The following is a 19,760-nucleotide window of genomic DNA, read 5'->3' on the forward strand; positions in this document are numbered from 1 at the left end:
CCTCCAGGCAGGTGCTCTTAACCGGTTCAGGGGCCATAAACACGGATGGAAAAAAATGCATTGTTATTCTCACTAACCTGTAACTAAACTTTAGCATTCCCTGCTATTATGACATAGGTGACAAACCAGTCTAGTATTAGCAGTCCCTGAAACTGTCCCCAGGAGAAATGACAGATATTTTATACTACATTGTAGCTTGGGAAGAGATCTCAAAATGTCATTCACATTCATTACTACTTCAAAATTATGGTAGTTTTTAGCCTTGATCTTAATCTTATAATTTAAGGCCTTAAATAAAGATTTTACATAAAGAAATTTAATATAAATATTCATACAATCGTACTATAAACTTTTAAAATATTTTGATAAGTGTGTGTCCATGTAATTGATTTCTTTGGCATCCCTATGTATTTTATTTAATACATTTGAAAACATTGTTTTTCATGAACATGAATTTCACTAGATGCCCATGACACTCAAAGGTTAAGGACTCTGCATCAGGGTCAACTGCTGAGGGTGAATAAAACTTCTCAGAGAAGGAAAAATAGAAATGGGACTTGTGCCATTCTCAGGTTTTGAGAAAAATCTAATTAACTCAAGAGACGATTTATCACTTAATGATTGGACTGAAGGAGGCAGGCATTTATCTGGTTTACTAGCAAGCACGTGGAAGACCTAGGAAAATCATTGAAAGGCTGCAGCGCAGAATGATCCCAAGCTTGAGCCCTAGAGTGGAACTTCTTCAGTTCAAATCTCAACACACTGTTCGTTCCTTGCATGACCTTGAGTAGCACTCTGAGCTGAGGCTCGGTTTCCTCATCTGTAAAATGAGTCATATGAGCCCCCACCCCTCCCCCTGCCTTGGAGGGCTTTTGTAAGGACTGTGCAAGACAACCCCTGTACCCTGATCAGCTCAGCCCACTACATACTGTGGAGGCCCCTCGCTGTTGGTATTAAAGTCAGCCAAACGTGTTTTCAACAACTTCCTCCTCCGCATCTTTTTTTAAATATTTTCCCCTAATGATGAGATGCGTTCCTCACCCCATCATACAGACCAGCTTCCCAAGACTACTTTCTGTCTCTCCTTCTCTCCTCCCCCTCCTTCCATCAGAACTCACTCTCAGATAAGGCTGCAATATTACTTACATCTCTGAGTGTTATTCAGTGTTTGGTTACCTCTTCCAGGGATGACAATCCTATCATTGGGTGAGAAGAGATTGTTTTATTTCACTTGATAACAACACTTTCATTCACTGTACAATCACGAACAGACACAATATCTAGAAATATTATAGACAGGCAAACAAGTGAAAATTTGATATTTTAGGCTGAAAATCAGAAAGAGGTTTGGTTGTCACATGTAAAAAATTCCTATTTAATACAGTCAACTCATGTTTAGTATTCCTAATGGAAAAGATGAACATGACCACAAATTATATCATTTTATTATTGTTCAGTCCAAAAACTAACTTTCCTAATTTTAGAATGCAATCTGTGATTTTATTAAAAAAAAAATAAGAAGAATTACCTTCCAAAGCACGTTGGCTTTTGGCTAATATTTTAATTAGTTTTTATCCTCTGAGAGTATTCCGGTTAAACCATAGGGTAAGTCTGCTGGATGATGAATAAGAAGAAATAAATAGGTTTTTGAAATGTGTCTTCCAGGGAAATACAGTAACTATTAGAAAAATAAACTTTGTTGTCAATAAAGAGTTGACTATGTTTGGAGGGGGAAACACCATACACATGTCACTTAAATAGCATTATAGATGTACTGCTCTAGAATTATTTAAGATGTAAAGGACGAATCTGCTCTATAGCTATACACACTCATGAAAATAAAACCAGACTGTGAAACAAGTATCACATAGCCCAGATTCACACTGGTTAGGAACAGGCATGGTTGACACTTCCATGATCACAAAGATGCTCTGATTCTGAAGTTTCTAAAACCCTGAGCTCATCTTCTGCCTGGAGACCAAGCTACCATCTCCTTTTATAATTCTGCCACCAAATTTCACTACCTTGTTGTACCATCATGCTATTAGGCACATAATGCATACACAGCACTGCTGAGAGGAGCAAGGGAATATTCACACAAAGAATGATGAAAGGGGGAGATGGTGAGGTTTCTAGATACATAAGCTAAGGTGACAAGTCTTTCCTTCTCCTGGGCTCTACACACAGCTGTTAGTCCATTCTTTTGATTGCTTGCATGGTTGAAAGAGTTTTCCCATATATTATCTCATTGGCTCTTCACAACCACCCCATTGGTAGCCATCACAGGTATCATCTTTGTCCCCACCAAGAGGCTTTACCCAGGCCCACACAGGTGATGGAGCCAAGGCTGGATCAGATATTCTGATCCCAAATTTCCAAATTCAAAATTCAAAACACCAAACAAAGGAGGTGGATTAGAAAGAGGGACGAGCCCTCAGTAAGCCTGTAGAGTCACTGAATCTCATTGTTGGGTCCCCCCCACCAACCATTTGTATGTTCTTTTCTTTCCTGGGTGCCCAGGGTGAGAATCAGGACCAAGGATGAGAAGAGAAAGTTGCAGGAAGAGCCAGAAGCCTGCTTTGCATTCTTGCCCCAGCCCTGCAAATGTCAGGAGTGAACTCAAGCCTAGGAACAATCCCAGAGATGGGCTACATCAGTGTCTGATGAGTAACTTAGATGGTCCAGAGAGACCCTCACCCTACAGACACATGTACCACAGTCTTAGATGCCTACTTAGGCTCCCTTCTGGAAACCCCATTATTCCAGGCTATCTCTCAACATTTTTCTTGGTTTTATCGTTACTTCTTTTTGCCTATTAAATATCGTCAACATATATAGGTTTCACCAGTGCCTACTCTTTGCACAAACTAGATGTTCAATGAATGTCAGCCACTGGTGATGGTGTCTAATCACACCCATTTTAGAGATTCTGAGCTCCCTGAACACAAGGTTGACATATTTGTCCATTTGCTTTGCTCTATGCAACACACCAAGTGTTCTTGGTTGATAGCGTGTACCTAAGCACACTGCTCAGGGTCCCAAAGGTCCTGTCCTGGGGTTATTTCAGTATGATGCAGTCCACCTCTTCAGTGGCAGGCATCCCCGTGGTTTTGAGGTCAAGGTCCCCACTGGACTTACTCCCACTGTAAGAAGCCTTCCAGTGGAGCAGCATGATCTTCTTGAAGTACTTGATGGTGTTGTTCTTGACAGTCACGAAGCACACGGTGTTGACCATGCTGTTGCTCATGGCGATGCACTCAACCACATAGAAGGCCGTGAGGTAGTGCTTCTCCTTCACAAACACGGTGGGGAAGAAGTCACGCACAATGGTAAAGCCGTAGAAGGGCGCCCAGCACAGCACGTAGGCGGTGAGGATGCACATGAGCACCAGGACCGTCTTCCGGCGGCAACGCAGCCGCTTCCGGATCTGCTCAGTCTGGAAACCAGGGACAGCCTTGAACCAGAGTTCCCGGGAGATCCTGGCATAGCACAGGGTCATGGTGACCACCGGGCCCACGAACTCAATGCTGAAGATGAACAGGAAGTATGACTTGTAGTAGATCTGCTGGTCCACTGGCCAGATCTGGCCGCAGAAAATCTTCTCCTGGCTCTTGACAACGAGGAGGACCGTTTCAGTGGTGAAGTAGGCTGACGGTATGGCAATGAGGATGGACACCATCCACACCAAGGCAATCAAGCCAGTGGCTGTTTGATACTTCATGCGGGGTCTCAGCGGGTGGACAATGGCCAGATATCTAGGACAAGGACACAAATGGGATCAACCACTGGGGTAAGGAAGTGCTGGAGGATGATGTTATTTTGGCAACATTGAGTCACAAATGGTAGGTGTGGAGGGAAAGAGCAGTGTTATGTGGGCTTCCAGGAAAGGCAGACTTGAATGCCAGCTCCAGCTACACCTCTTACTAGCTGTGCAACCTCAGGCAAGTTTTTATTTATTTTTTAATTGAAGTATAGTTGATTTACAATGTTGTGTTAATTTCTGCTGCACAGCAAAGTGATTCAGTTTTATATATATATATATATATATATATATATATATATATATATGTATATATATTCTTTTTCATATTCTTTACATTATGGTTTATTCCAGGATATTGAATATAGCTCCCTATGGTATACAGTAGGACCTTGTTGTTTATCCATTCTATATGTAAAAGCTTACATCTGCTAACCCCAAACTCCCAATCCATCCTTTCCACACCCCGCCACCCACCCCTTGGCAAACACAAGTCTGTTGTCTATATCAGTGAGTCTCTTCTGTTTCTGTTTCATAGATAAGCTCATTTGTGTCATATTTTAGATTCTACATATAAGTGATATCATATGGTATTTGTCTTTCTCTTACATAGTCACTTACTATGATAATCTCTAGGTCCATCCATGTTGCTGCAAATGGCATTATTTCATTTTTTTATGGCTGAGTAATATTCCATTGTGTATATATACACCACATCTTCTTTATCCATTCATCTGTCAATGGACATTTAGGTTGTTTCCATGTCTTGGCTATTGTGAATAGTGCTGCTGTGAACATAGGGGTGCATGTATCTTTTTGAATTAGAGTTTTGTCTGGATATATGCCCAGGACAGGCAAGTTATGTTTAATCTCTCTGAATCTCAATTTCCTTATCTGCAAAAGTTTTTGTGTTTGTTTGTTTTTAAAGATTAAATGTGCCAATACAGACACAATTTCTGGCACAGTTTAAAACACGGTATATACTCAATAAATGGTAACTATTATTATTAAATGTAGTAATAACATCTCCTATCGGTTTCTAGCCTGGCACTGTTCCCAGGTCCTTCCTGTTTTCAGGGCCATTCATCCTAATTACCCCACAGCTTAGAGCTAAAAGGACCTGATAATTCCAGAGTTGTTGGGAGGATTTGCCCTCTCTGATAGAAAAGCTTTGCCTTCATTCCACATTTTTAAAAACATTGCTCTGCATGCAAAGTTGGAGGAAAAGCATGTGACCATTTATCTTATTTTTCAGGTTGAAAAATTGAGCTTAGTGAGAGATGAGTGACTTTCTCAAGGTCAAATACCACAGGACTCTCGATAGAAAACATTTAACCCTATCTCACATGGTTGATGTGAAAATCAATTGAGAATATACACGAACTTGTTTTTTGAACCACAAAGCAACAGACAGTAAAAGATATTGCATTTGTTCTTTCCCTTAAAACCACACTGCTGTTACCACAGTTGTCCAGAAAACAAGAGAGAGCATTTTCCGGGGGATGTGAGTCATTCGTGCAGTATGAAAGCCTCCTTCCCAGAGAGAGTGCACATACTTAGACAGAGAGCTCTGGTTTCCTGGAAGACGTTCTGTGTGTGGCAGGGGGTGGAAGCAGGAGAAGGAGAAAGATGGCAAGTGAAGTGGGAGGGAATGACTAATCAACGTTGGAAATAAACACATCCTCACGTGTCCACAGCTCATCCCTGGGAAAGCCAAGGGCAACCGTGACGGAGGCCCGAAGGAAAGCCAAACAATTCTGTTCCCTTTGCAGCCGATCCCTTTGAGGTCATCTTACTTGGGATTTTGACTGGAAGAGGAGGGTCATTCTTTTTTTTTTTTTTTTTTTTGTCATATTCCTGCTGTTTCTGTCCTTCCCACAACACAGACAGCCAACCCCATTGAGTGTCATATGGAGAGTTCAGTGGCACAAGACTTCTGCTGTCTTGTAGCTACCAGCTGTTAGATGAAGTTGGATGGGTTGGGTCCACCCTCTGGTCGCCCATCTGGCTGCTTTTCATGCTCCGCCACCAGCAACAATCCCTGGCACTCGCCAGTCTCCCAGGGTGGATGCTGAGGGTGAAATGGGAATGTCTGCAGGGTGTTGGCAATGCTTTTGTCCGTGCACATGAAGACCACGCCACTCTTGCTGTATGGAGGGCACCAAAGCTGCTCTGAACCATAACGAAAACTAAGAGTTTAGAGCTTTTGTTCTCACCAGCTCTCTCCCTCTCTATCTACCCCACCGTGTTCTGTTAATTACTCTCTCAAAGAATATTTCTGTATTCATAACTGCTTGCTATATGAACGTTCACTCTATGATTCTATTCCTTCTTTTCCCACTAGTAATTTCCCAAGTCTTTATGATATTTTCAAACTCAGAGTGTTTTTCCAATGAACACGTAGGGGAGGATGCTGATCTAGAAGACCAAGAATCTACTCCCAGCTTTGCCACAAACTTGCTATGCGAATTTTTCATTTCTTAGCCCTGAGGACTCAATTTCCTCATCTGTGACATGGGAATATCAAGTGCCTTACCAGGCTCACAGAGATACTGTGAAGCTCCACTGAGACACTGCACATAAACAATAGGTTATTAATGTACAAGAAGAAACTCTTAGTATCCTAAAATGTATTTTTAGAGCTATTCTGTATAGCAAGCAATTTTCTTTCACCTATTACTGGCAAATCCTGCATTTGCAAGTTCTATGCTACTTTCTATTTTATTGGACCTATTTTATTGGATTTACTAATCTTCACATCAAAATTAATCTGTGATTGCCCATCAGATAGTTAGCTCATCCTGACATCACCCCACCTCCATCCCCAAAGTTAGCACCAGATGCTGTGCAAGAGGTCTTCCAAATACATTAACCAATAGGCAAATTGCAGAAAACGGTTTCAAGGATTGCCACCAGCCTTGGGTATGCTAGGCTCAGAACTCCATTATTAGTAATAGTTGCTTGACTTTGTAAAGCAACTTAGAATTTACAGAGCGTTTTCAAATCCACATTCTCATTAGATGACCCCAACTCATTTGAATAGGTAAGGGAGCAAAGATGCCCACCTTACAGAAGAGCAAACTGAGGTCTGAAGAAGTTAAATAACGTGTCAAAAGCCACGCAGCTAGTAATCGACAGAACCATGACGCAGACCCATCCGGATCTTGCTCCAAATCCAGTGGGCTTGCCAATATGCCAATTGTTCCTTCCTTTTCAAACCAGAGCAAGCAATATCCCTTCCTCCTGCCCTTCTGGCATCCTGGCAGCCCCTCCGTTCTTTTCATCATAGTCAGTTTCAACCTATTGACGTTCCAAAAAGGAGTCAGGCGATTGGCAACTACTTTCCTTAGGAGTATGCACTTGGCATTGTAGCGTGTCTACCACTACAGTGGTTCAGGTCCAGATCCACTTTAAGAGTCAGCATTTCCCAGAGAACAAAGAATGAAGGCTGCTGGACAAAGAAATGTCCAGCCACTAACTGCGTGATGTCAGTGGGCTGGGTGATTAAGCAAAGAGCATTTGAGCCCCCTCTCTGCCCCAGGACTCAGCCCCAGTTCTAATCACGGAAGTGGCGGTCACAGTAGCTACTAGGCGGCTCATGGGATGGGTAGCAAATGTACAAGCTGCTTTTTGGGCCAACCAGCCCCAACCAATAAGCTCACCAGGAAGCATGAGGGCTTCCTAAGGCTGAGTGCTGTCCTTCATGCCTTAGCTGCCTCATCCAGACAGTACAAGAGAGCTGCCAACAGGCAGGCAGACTGGCCAGCTTCCCCTGGATTCCTCATAAAAAAAAGGAGGGACCCCAGTGCCCCACGTGCCTGAGATCCAAAAGATATACCCCGAGGGCAGTGCAGGTGTCTCCACATCAAAGAAGAAACCCAGACCTGAGGGGACAGAGTCCTCTGAGGATCTTTTGCAGTTCCCTGCTACCCTCAGGTCTGACTCCCTGTGCCTAGATTTTGTGATGTTCTAGAACAGGACCCTATTCTTTCTGATCTCTACTCTTTTACATTCCTTGCCCTGTCCCCCGTCCCCGCCCCCGCTCCCCGGACCTCACTCTCACCTCAAGCACTCTCACCTCTCGGCTTTTGCAAACACAGTTCTACCTACCCTCTTGGCAATCCTTTCTTCTCCTTGCTGATCGTCATTTGTTGAAAGCCAGTGAAAAGTCTGTCTCCTGCATGAAGCCTCCTCTGATTATTCTGTTACGCCACAATCTCCCCCTTCTCTAAATTTCATTTCAAACTGACCCTTTACTTATCCCCTAACTTTCCTGTGTTAGTTCTCACCCCTCCCCCCACACTCTGGATGGTAAGCTTCCCAAGAGCAGGGATCATGCCTTACTTCTTTTTTTTTTTTTTTTTTTTTGCGGTACGTGGGCCTCTCACTGCTGTGGCCTCTCCCGTTGCGGAGCACAGGCTCCGGACGCGCAGGCTCAGCAGCCATGGTTCACGGGCCCAGCCGCTCCGCAGCATGTGGGATCCTCCCAGACCGGGGCACGAACCCATGTCGCTTGCATCGGCAGGCGGACTCTCAACCACTGTGCCACCAGGGAAGCCCCATGCCTTACTTCTTTTATAACCTTTTGCTGTCTGTGAATTCTGGGCACCTAGGATCTTAGTAAAACTTCACCTTCGGCAAGTACCTAGCACTGGATGAACAGAAATGTCATAAGCCATGGTGACAGTTCTCAAAAAGATTGCAACCGTTTTTGGAAAACAGGACATCAATGTGTTTACCCAGCATGAGATGGGCAGGCAGTCTGGAGCTCGATAATAAAATGGTGGAAAAGCAGATGAAAAGATTCCAGCCATATTTTGTATACAGTGGCGTCGTTAGAGGTCTTCTGAGCAGGAGAGGGGGGTGTGTATGAGGCAGAAGATTAATTTGGCTGCAGTCTTGCTTTCTTTCCCTGGGCCATGGGACCCTTCTTGCTATTCCTAGAACCCTCAGGTTTGCTCCAGTCTCGAAGCCTTTGCACTTAGAATTCTCTTTGTCTGGAATGCTCTTTCCCAGTCTTTACAAGGCCAGTTTTTTTTCCCCCATCATTCAGAGGTCTGTTCAAATATCTTCTCAGAGACACTTTTCCTGATTCCCACTTAGAGCGTCTCCCACCCTTGGTCACTCTCCGTGTTTGCTTGCGTGTTTGTTTGTTTTATTGAAGAAGAGTTAATTTACAATTCTGTATTAGTTTCAGGTGTACAGCAAAGTGATTCAGTTATACATATATGTATTTGTTTTTCGGATTCTTTTCCATTATAGGTTATGTTTATTTGTTTTTGCTCAGAGTATTTCTCATGCTCTGAAATTACCTTCCTTGGTTGCTTGCCTGACTGTTCTCTCTCCATCAAGCTCCATCAGCACAAGGAGCTTTTTTGCTTATTCACCATCGTATCACCAGTGCTTGAAATAGTATTTGTAACTTTGCAGTCGCTCTATAAAAATGCATTGTGTGTTGGGGCTTCCCTGGTGGCGCAGTGGTTGAGAGTCCACCTGCCGACACAGGGGATGTGGGTTCGTGCCCTGGTCCGGGAAAATCCCACATGCCGCGGAGCGGCTGGGCCTGTGAGCCATGGCCGCTGAGCCTGCGCGTCCGGAGCCTGTGCTCCACAATGGGAGAGGCCACAGCAGTGAGAGGCCCGCGTACAGAAAAAAAAAAAAAAAAAAAAAAATGCATTGTGTGAATGAATGAATGCTTAGGATGGATTGTGAGGGAGTAAGGTTGGCAGAGGGGCGGAGCTGAGAGACACTGGCCGCAAGAAGACCAAGAGGAGACTGATAATTCAGCTCTGGGTGAGCAGTGGGGAGGTTGGGCCGGGTGTGGGAGGGGATTGTCAGGGCCTGGGAATTAAGTGAATGCTGGAGAAAGGGAGAGAGCAGCCAGGACAGAGGGAACTTTTGAGCTTAGATGCCTGGGAGAACCATAGAACCAATAGTAGAAACAGAGAACGGGTGGGAGATAAATAGTTCTGTTCTACTATATCTTGAGAGCTGTGTTTCTTAGAAACTTTGTATCATTATTTCTTTAATCACATCACAAAAACAATCACTGTCATGAAAGCAAAGAGGTTAGCCAATCGGAAATAGTCATTAGTTTATCAGGTTTTGTTGTTGTTGTTCCTTTAAGGGTTCATTTAAAAGCATAACATCTGCCGTTTATTAAGTGCTTACTCTGTTTTAAGCATTGTTCTAAACAATTCCATGTATTATTTCATTTCATCCTCAAAGCAACCCAATACATTAGGTTTTCTAATTATTCCCATTTTATACATGAGAAAATTGAGGCAGAGAAGGGTCAACTAACACACATAAGGCCCTGCAGCTAATAAGTGGGGCAGTAGGAATTTAAACCCAGGCAGACTAACTGCTCACACTTTTCCTACAGAAATTTCATTAAACAAAAATAAAGATTTTTTATAACTGTGGCCATATTTTTTATATCAAGACAAAAATTAGTTGCCTAAAACTAACAAAGTCAAACCCAGTGTCTGGGGTCAAGTTTCCAATCACAGCCCCACCCTAACCATAGCCGATGCAAAGCACGTTCCCGATTAACATACCCACCGTAAGAGAAATGCCTGCAATATTTCAGACAAGCTGAGTTTCATATGAAAGGCGAATATGAGTTTGAAAGAGTTCAGTGGATGGAGGTGGATTGATTGACATAGATATTACCTCTTACATGTTCAGAATAGCCCAATGCCCTGATTTTGTCCTGGCTCCCATTCCCCTTGAAGCCATTTCTTCCTGCAGTGTTACCTCTTTCTACGAGTAGCCCCCCTCCATGGTAAAATGGGTCTCACCCAGGGAGCAGGGGCCCACCCCACAGCAGGCACCTACCTACCCCACTTTCAGTGGCTGAGAGCACCTTCTGTGAAAAACTGTCTTGCCAGAGTGAAACTTCAGGAAATAACCCCATATGTTTTGTCCTGTTCATGTGCTAAGAGGGATGGTGGCACTTTCAGAAAAGTTTAGAGACAAGGTCCTCGGAGATCTTCCTCGACAGCTGTGAAGGGAACTTGGGGGGCAGATACTCTGCTTGCCTGTCCCTCCTGTTCCTTCTACAGATTCACCCAGGGTCCGCTGCTGGGTGGACAGAACACCATGGGGGCTTCGTGACTCATGTGGAAGAGCTTGGCCAAGCCTTGCGCAGGGATGACACCTCTGGACACCTTCTATGGGTGACAAACCGAGGGCTATTTCATGTGCTAATTCCAATATCCTCTTAGGTTTTAAGGCCAGGCTCCTTTTCAACCCTCTGCCCTTGGGAGTGGTCTATGTCTAGGTATTCTACCCCTGGTCATCCCACTGATGGCTTCAGAAATCGGGCTCTATTTGCTGTGTTCCTCCTGGGAACACTGTCCTGGGGTGTCCTGATTGAGGGGGGAGGGAGCTGAACGCCACCAGAGCCCTGAGGCCATGGGACACGGAGACCATCTGTGCTTCAGGTTCTCTGGGTTAAGAGAGAGAGAAGGGCTGTGCAGATCCAAGTACACAGAGGCCCGATTAGACCCTCAGGGTAACTGTCTCTGGACTGCAACAAGGTGTTTTGTAACAAGAGTCCAACTTTGGGCACAGAAGCCTGCAAAATTGTTCCAAGGGAACAAAAACTACTCTGGCCCATTAGCACAGGAGATTATACTAAATGAAAAGCCTAAAGATAACATAGGAAAGATTTGCATGGGCTGCTCTTACTGATTCTATTTTTCATCACTAGAAACAGCTCTTGCATACTGTTGTACACTAATGTACGAAAAGCAACCGGCTGATTACTGCAACAACCAAAACAGAGTAAGTAAGCATAGGTCTCCTTTTTGTTTTGTTTTGTTTTGTTTGTTTTTTAGAACAAATCCCTCAACGTTATTTAAAATCAACCGGTGTTAACATTGTTAATCAACTATACCCAATATAAAATAAAATTTAAAAAAATCATCATAACAATAAAAAAATCAACTGGTGTTTGTAGGGGCATCAGTAGAGGATGTCTTGATGAGATAGAAACCTCCCTCAAGATTTCCAAGTTGACTCAAGAGGTAACTGCCTGAAACTTAAACTTGTCCCTCCGCACCTCCTGGGAGCCGCCTACCTCTAGACCTCTGACAGATACAACATCTAGGAGCATGTCCATAACAGAGGGATCAAAAGCCTTCCTGCTGCCCAGCTCTAGGGGGCTCCACTACCTCCTGCCTGCTTACCACTGGAAAACTAGAACTCTTTTCCCTGTTCAATAAATGGGTCACCTTTGGGCCCCCATGCATCCACAGCTCTGGGGAATACAGATACCTCTCATCAATCACAACTGCCCCTTCCTTCATTGTCCCCACCCCTCACTCACCTGTCGATGGCGATGGCCAGCAGGGCGTTGGTGGAGACGTAGAGAGAGACGGTGCGCAGGTAGTTGACAGAGGCGCACAGCACGTGGCCGTGCTCCCAGGAGAGCTGGCGTACCACATAGTAGTCCATCTCGAAGGGGCAGCAGACGACGGCCACCAAGAAATCAGAGATGGCCAGGTTGGCGATGAGCAGATTGGTGAGGTTGCGCAGCTTCTTGTAGCGGGCCAGGGCCGCGATGAAGATGAAGTTGCCAATACCACAAACCAGCATGATGCCCACCAGCGCCATGCCAATGACAATTTTGGCAGCAAAGAAGGTCCGGGAATTGGTCACATCCTCATCTTCGTCCAAGGGCATATCATAGTCGCCATAGCTGAAGTTGAATGGGAAGAAAGCAGCTTGGGTTCCGTGGGGGTCAAGCAGAGAAAAATAGTTGGTTGAGGTGTTTGTGGCATTCTCATCCATGACCCCCATGTCGACCTCCATCTGGCCAGGTGAAGCCTTGAGCAACACTCCTGGGAATTCCTCTGGGGAGATGTCGTTAGGCTGAGGTCTCCCCTTTCTGCTGGTACTCAGCTTTCCCTTAATGAGTCAGATTGTCCCTGCAGGCGTCCTTGGGGTCCAGTATCCAAGCTCCATCCTAAGCCTTGGAAAGACATACAAACAATTGGCTACATATGTAAGTGAACCTGGCTAAATTTAAAACCATTCTATAAACTAAGCTGACCCATTAGCCACCTGCCCAGAGTGAAAAGGTGATGGAGTGGAAATAAAGGAACCAGGGAAAGAAAACAAAGGAATCAAAACCACATACCCACTCATTCAGGGAAGGTTAGATTGCTACAGAGACAAACAAGCGCTAACTCAGTTTATTTCCGTTTCACTGAAGATTCTGAATGTTGCACTTTTTCTCAGGGACCAAAGTTAGGAGTGTGGGAGGCTGAAGAGAACCAAAGTGACCTGCTCCAAACCCCATTCCTTGTCCTGACAGCCTGAACTTTGTCCTTGTGGAATTGTCCCATTCTGTAGCTTAAAAAATTATTCTGGGGCTTCCCTGGTGGCGCAGTGGTTGAGAGTCCACCTGCCGATGCAGGGGACACGGGTTCGTGCCCCGGTCCGGGAGGATCCCACATGCCGCAGAGCGGCTGGGCCCGTGAGCCATGGCCGCAGAGCCTGCGCGTCCGGAGCCTGTGCTCCACAACGGGAGAGGCCACAACAGTGAGGGGCCCACGTACCGAAAAAAAAAAAAAAAAATTCTGAATTCCACTGAAGAGGCAAGACTTTGAGACAGGCCTGACTGCTCTCCAAGCCTCTTTCCTTCTGGCAAAACACTGCTTTAAAATCAGAGCCTATGTAGCAGCCACCTTCCCCTCTCCTCACTAGGTTTCCTGTTCCTACTTCCAAGTCTGATGTGACCCTAGAAGCCAGGCACAGCATTTACCAAGGCCTGTCCCCACACAGAGGCTGCAAGAGTGAAGTCCCAGCCTAATCACTGAGTGGCTTAGAAAGGGGACTCTGGAACAAAATCCTTCCTTGGCTGGTTGTGTGTCCTGAGATAAATAGCTTGAGCTCTCAGAGTTTCAACATCCTCCAGGCAAGAGATCAGTGATGTCTGTAAAGCATGGAGGTCCCTGGAGAGGGAGGGTGTTACATCCTAGGACTGCAAGGAATTACTAGTGAGGACCCAGGCCTCCTCGGTCAGCTTCGAGGAAGAGGAGGGCCCTCCTGACCCAGATGATGGGGCTGGGGTACCAGGAGGGGGTTGTCAGCTGCACCGGTGGGGATGCAGAACCAAGAGGGAGCCAGAATCCCCATGTCCCCTTCCCTCTCCCTGCAGATCCAGTCCCTCCCAGAGCCTGCAAACATCAGGCCAGGTTGCTGGGATGTAAGAAGAGGGCTGGGGTCTGGAGAGCTCCACAGAGGGCAGGAAATTCAGAGAGGGAGGGGAAGTGTGGAAGCCTGAGGTTCCTGGGAAAGGGGGACACAAGAAAGACTCCTAGGACCCTCAGGAGAGCATGCTGCCCACATCCCTTAAAGGTGACATGTCTGGAGCCTGCCTTTGGGGGTAGAACTGAAGTCCCTCTGCACAAGGAGGCCCAGCCGCAGTCCCCCATCTTTCCCCCAACACTTCCCCTCCATTTTTCGCAGATTTTTTTCCTTCTCTGAGCATCGGTCCTGCCCCTCTCAGGCCCTGCCCTTTGCTGCTATCGTGTGTGAAGCAGAACCCAAATCGGAAAGGTCAGAGAGGGCCAGGCTTGCCATCCAGGCAGGAAGGATGCAGTCCGCCGCGTGGGACAGTCCTCACCCCTCGCAGGCCCTGTGGGTCTCCAAGGCGCGCCACCTCTGGAGAGGGACCCTGCAAGCTCGCTACCTGGAAGACTCAAAGTCATGTTTTAAAAACAAAGAGCATAAAAACTTCTTGGGGAGAACGGGTGTTAGGAGATTTGGGATTTGGGGAGAAATTGTCCAGCGATCTCTTTTTCTCCTTCATTCTCACCTCCCCAGAAGGAACCCCATTGTCACCCGGTGTCCTCTGGAGCCCCTGCGTTTAGGGATTGCCCCCTGGCCAGACCTTCCCATCTCTGGAAGCATCTCTTTGCAGCCTCTGCTGATAAGCCTGCTCCCAACTTAGTCCTCGGAGCCTCAGAGGCTACGCCTAAGGACAGAAGGAGGGGACAGACCGGGTCCCCTGCAGAAATGAGCACGAGTGCGAGTCTCTTGAAAAGCCCCCTCCCCACTCAAAAGCCCCCGCGCCCTGGCGGCCGCTGCCGCGTGGAGTCCTAGGAGCATCGCCCCGGAGGGCGCTCTCCGTACCTGCGGCATCCCGGCGCCGGGCGGACAAGGTTCTGAGCTCTTTATTCCGGGTCCGGGGACACAAGCCGCTTCTCCCAGAGGCCCATAGGAAGAGCACGGGTCCCCTCTCTCCCTCCTCTGCTCGGGGATCTTTCCCGGCTGGGCTCTGCGGGAGTTGCGCTCTCGCCGCCGCAGATCAGAGGACCGCGGCTCCTCGGCGTGGCCACCAACGCCCCCCCGCCCCCCTCGCTGTCCCCGCCCGGGTGACCGTGGGGCGCCCAGGGCCGGGGTGCCCGGCTCGGGGAGGCGTGCTCCGTCGGGTCCGGGAGACACGAGAGGGAGGGGCTCCGGGCTCCAGGCAGGGGCACGTCGGGTCGCCCAGGCACGCGCGCGGCTGGGGACCCCGGGAGTCCCCCCGGGGCCGGAGTGTCGGGGACGCAGAAGCGGCAGCTCGAGGCGAGGACACGCCGGAGGGAGCGCGCGTTCCCTGGGCTCAGGCTCCGGAACGACCGCCTGGGGCGGGAACGAGGGCGGTGGAGCTTGGAGCCCGGCTCAGCGCGGACTTGCCGCCCGAGGCTCCCATCCCGCAGGGCTGCGCCCACCCCGGGGCTCGGGACCGCTCGGCCGCTCACCTGGCCAGCCCCGGGGCCACCGCCAGAGTGGGCGGTCGGGCCCGATGAGCTGGCAAGATTTCAGAGAACCGGGAGGAGCCTCCCCTCCTGCCCACACCGCCCTCGCAGGAGACGCTGGGAGCGACCCAAAGGTAGTTCCCTCAGACAAGCCCAACTGGACGCCGGGGTCAGCTTCATTTCAGTCGCCTGACCTCTGTGTTAGAGGCTCTGAGAACCGCTTTCCGGAAAGCAAGGAAGCGGGGGGAGGGCAGCGGTGTGGATGCGGGAGAGAGAGGTGGCCTCCCACCCACCCAGGGATATCTGTTCAAAAGGCTAGGATGACCAGAGCTAACTTACAGAGCACAGATCTCCAAAAGTCTACAGATTTCTCAAGAACTAAAATATCAAATTAGCTTTTGATCCAGCAATTCCACTTCCCAAAAAACCCTGAAAGCCGGGACTCAGATGTACATCAATGTTCATAGCAGCATTGTTCACAACAGGCCAAAGGGGGGAAACAACCCAAATGTTCATCCACTGATAAATGGATTTTTTAAATGTGGTGTACGCATACATTAGACTATTTCTTATCCTTGAAAAAAGGAATGAAGTATAAAAGTGTTGACGAGGATGTGGAGAAATTGGGACCCTTGTGTGCTGTTGGTGAGAATGTAAAGTGATGCGGTCACAGTGGAAAACAATATGGCAGGTCCTCAAAAGTTAAAAAAAAAAAAAAGAATTACCATATGATCCAGTTCTTTCACCTCTGGGTACATCCCCAAAATTATTGAAAGCAGTGTCTGAAAGAGATATTTGTACACCCATATTCATAGCAGCATTATTCACAACAGCCAAAAGGTAGAACCAACCCAAACGTCTATCAACAAATGAATGGATCAATAAAATGTAGTAGGTACATACAACGGAGTATTTTTCAGCCTTTAAAAGGATGGAAGTTCTGACACATGATGGGATACGGATGAACCTTAAGGACGTTATACTAAGTGAAACAAGCCAGTCGCAAAAAGACAAATACTGCCTAATTCCACTGATATGAGGTACCTAGATGCATCAAAATCATAGAGACCAAAAGTAGAAGAGCACTTGCCAAGGGCTGAGGGGATAAGGGAAGGGGAGCTCCTATGTAATGGGTACAGAGTTTTAATTTTGCAAGATGAAAAGAGTTAGGGTGATGGAGCGTGGTGATGGTTGCACGGCAATATGAATGGACCTAATTCACTTAACTGTACACTTAAAAATGGTTAAGATGGTAAATATTATATGTATTTTACCACAATAGAAAAAATGGGGGGAAAAAGAAATGAAGTCTTGATACATGCTACAATACGGGTGAACCTTGAAAACATCATATTAAGTGAAAACATTCAGACACAACAGGATAAACGTATGACTCCACATATATGACGTACCTAGATTAGGCAGATTCATAGAGCCAGAAAATAGAATGAAGAAGAGGAATGGTGAGTTATTGTTTACTGGACACAGAATTTGTTTGGGTTGATGACAAAGTTCTGGAAAATGGATAGTGGTAATGGTTGCACAACATTGTGAAAACACTTAATGTCACTGAAGTGTACACTTAAAATTGTTTAAAAACAAAACAAAACAAACAGAAAACATAAGCCATGGGCTTCCCTGGTGGCGCAGTGGTTAAGAATCCACCTGCCAATGCAGGGGACACGGGTTCGAGTCCTGGTCTGGGAAGATCCCACATGCTGCAGAGCAACGATGCCTGTGCGCCACAACTACTGAGCCTGTACTCTAGAGCCCGTGAGCCACAACTGCTGAAGCCTGTGTGCCTAGAGCCTGTGCTCCGCAACAAGAGAAGCCACCACAATGAGAAGTCCGCACACCACAACACGCAGCAACGAAGACCCAATGTAGCCAAAATTAAATTAATTTATTAAAAAAAAAAAAAGCCATGGAAGAGCTCAGATCTCCTTAGTAAGGCATCAAAGTTTGGCCTCCAGTTGTCCACAATGGAAATGGGGCTGCCAGGGGTCTGGACTTTTACTCCTCTTTGCCACTATCAAACTTCAGGCAAGTCACAGAACTTTTCTGAGACTCCCTTTCCTCATTCACTAAATGAATGAGTTGAACTTGCACTAGGAAACCACTGCCATGTTCCAGCACTTCATACAGTATCCTCCCCTGGCCCATATCCCTCCGTGGACACCTTCTTCTGTTATTTCCACAAAACTCCTGTCTTTTGCAAAAATGTCCCAGCCTTTCACATTTCTGAGTCTCATGTCCCCTAGGACATGGAACACGATAGCAGTTAAAAGCATGGCAGATAGACTCAGCTATCTCCTTTCTACCTAGTACTGCACACAGGAGCTGTGTGACCTTGGACAGTGTGCTAACCAAAGTCTAGCTTTCCCACTTGTAAAATGGGTGACAGTAGCTCCTACTGCACAGGACTGTTGTGAGGACTGGATAAGACGAGGCAGGTAAAGTGCTTGGTGCAATGCAGGCCCCTGACAAATGCCACCAGTTACTCTCACTCTGTGATTCTTTCCATATATTGCTCCCTGAGGTCCTAACCAATCCTTGAGATCTTACTCATGTGTCATTTCTTCCAGGAAGCATTCCTTGATTCCCCCAAGGCTATTCAAACCTTTCCTTGACACTTGGTGCCTCTCTTTAAATGTATTTCTGTGTACCAATTTGCTTTCCATCTTGCACAGTTTCCTGAAGAAGAGGTATGTCTCATTCACTTTTGAATCCTGTTCTGTATTGTTTCTCAAACTTTCCTGATGATAAGAATCATCTGGGGTGCTAGTTAAACATATGGATTCCTTGATCCTGCCCCAAACTCAGGGAAGATATAAGATAGACACATGTTGACCTGTCATTCCATATAGCATGTCTTCCTATTTACTCAGAAAACCAAAAACAAAGCACAGAGTGCATTAGTTATCTATTTCTGCATTCCAAATTACCCCAAAACTTCAGAGCTGAAAGCAACAAACATGTATTACCTCACTGAGTTTCTGAGGGTCAGGAATCTGAGAGTGGCATAGCTGGGTGGTTCCAGGTTCAAGGTCTGTCGTGAGATTGATGTCAAATTGTCATCCAGGGCTGTACTCTCATCTGAATTCTCAGCTGGGGTGGGGTGGGGATCCACCTCCAAGTTCACTCACAAGGTTGTTGTCTAGTTTTCACTGGCTGTTGCTGGAGACTTCAGTTCCTTCTCATCATGTGGGGTTCTCTCTAGGCTGCCCGAGTGACCTCACTACGTGGCAGCTGACCTCCCCTCTTCTGCAATATGCTATTTGTCACACACTCACGCACACCCTGCCAGAGTGTGGGAGGGGACCACACAAGTGTGCGAATACCAAGAGGTGGATCATTGGGGACTGATATGGAGGCCATCTTGGAGGCTGGGTACAATGCAAAACTTAGAATTTTCCTATTTCCCCTTCAAAAACCCGGCAATGAATGGTTCTTGAAGCTAACAATAATGCTAGCCTCAATGAAGACATTTTTGACCTTCAGAGGAGTGAGGTACTGGGTGACTTGTGGAGTTGGAGTCATGAGGGCATAATTGGAAGAATTTATTGGCCAGGACCCCCATGGGGGAAATGGAAATATTAGAAGCAGATATAGTCTGGCAGGTTCTATGCACTGCAGCTCTTGGTGGGGACTCCTTTGAAGGGCTTAGTCCCTACATGTCAGTTTCTGCCAAAGGCTTCAGGGGAGCCTCCTCCATCTGTGAAGCAGACATCTATCTGGGGCCCAATTTTAATAATTCATCTCTGTGACAGAGTTAAACCTAGGCTTATGGCAAAATCTGTAAATAAAATTTTTTTAAAAAAAAATAAGGGAAGAAGAAGGAAAGGAAATGAGTTTAAAATAATCTGGAACTCCAATGATGTAATTTCTTTTTCAAATGTGTAGCCCCAAAGACACAAATGACCTGGAAATTTTTTCTGTGGTTAGAGTCTCCTGCTGCAAGGGGCACATTCCTTGCTTCATCCCACCTACAAAGCAAGTCACAGTATCAGAGAGAATTTCACCTCAGGGAGCCGTCACCCAACAAAACCAAAAGAAAGAACTCATTTGGAAAGCACTGTTTTTAGAGCTTTTAGGTATCCCTCACCCCTAAATAATGTTCTTGAGCTACCTTGGATTTTTTTCCTTTCTTATTCCACTGGCAGGAATCATCCCAAAGGTGCTTTGAAATTTCATTTCTTCATCACATCATTCTATAATTATGTCCTTTGGTTTAGACATGAAAG

At 46.4% G+C, this 19,760-nt stretch overlaps 1 protein-coding gene across 1 annotated transcript; it reads right to left on the minus strand.

Annotated features, from left to right (window-relative positions):
• Positions 1–1,186: 1,186 nt before the first annotated feature.
• PROKR1 (prokineticin receptor 1) lies at positions 1,187–12,592 on the minus strand. The gene is made up of 2 exons (XM_004322309.4): positions 12,096–12,592; positions 1,187–3,755 (listed from the first exon to the last, which is right to left on the minus strand). Exons 1-2 carry the CDS (start codon positions 12,578–12,580, stop codon positions 3,059–3,061), a joined length of 1,182 nt encoding a protein of 393 aa, XP_004322357.1. The 5' UTR covers positions 12,581–12,592; the 3' UTR covers positions 1,187–3,058.
• Between the last annotated feature and the right edge of the window lie 7,168 nt (positions 12,593–19,760).

Source organism: Tursiops truncatus, chromosome 14, assembly GCF_011762595.2.
Source record: "Tursiops truncatus isolate mTurTru1 chromosome 14, mTurTru1.mat.Y, whole genome shotgun sequence".
In the NCBI taxonomy this organism is placed as follows: domain Eukaryota; kingdom Metazoa; phylum Chordata; class Mammalia; order Artiodactyla; family Delphinidae; genus Tursiops; species Tursiops truncatus.

What these genes read in the sequence shown, in the direction of transcription:
- PROKR1 (XM_004322309.4), bottom strand. Translation starts at nt 12,580, where the DNA reads ATGGAGGTCGACATGGGGGTCATGGATGAGAATGCCACAAACACCTCA. An exon ending in CTGGCCATCGCCATCGACAG is followed by an intron (nt 3,756 to 12,095) that starts GTGAGTGAGGGG and finishes TCCTTGTCCTAG; the next exon opens with ATATCTGGCCATTGTCCACC.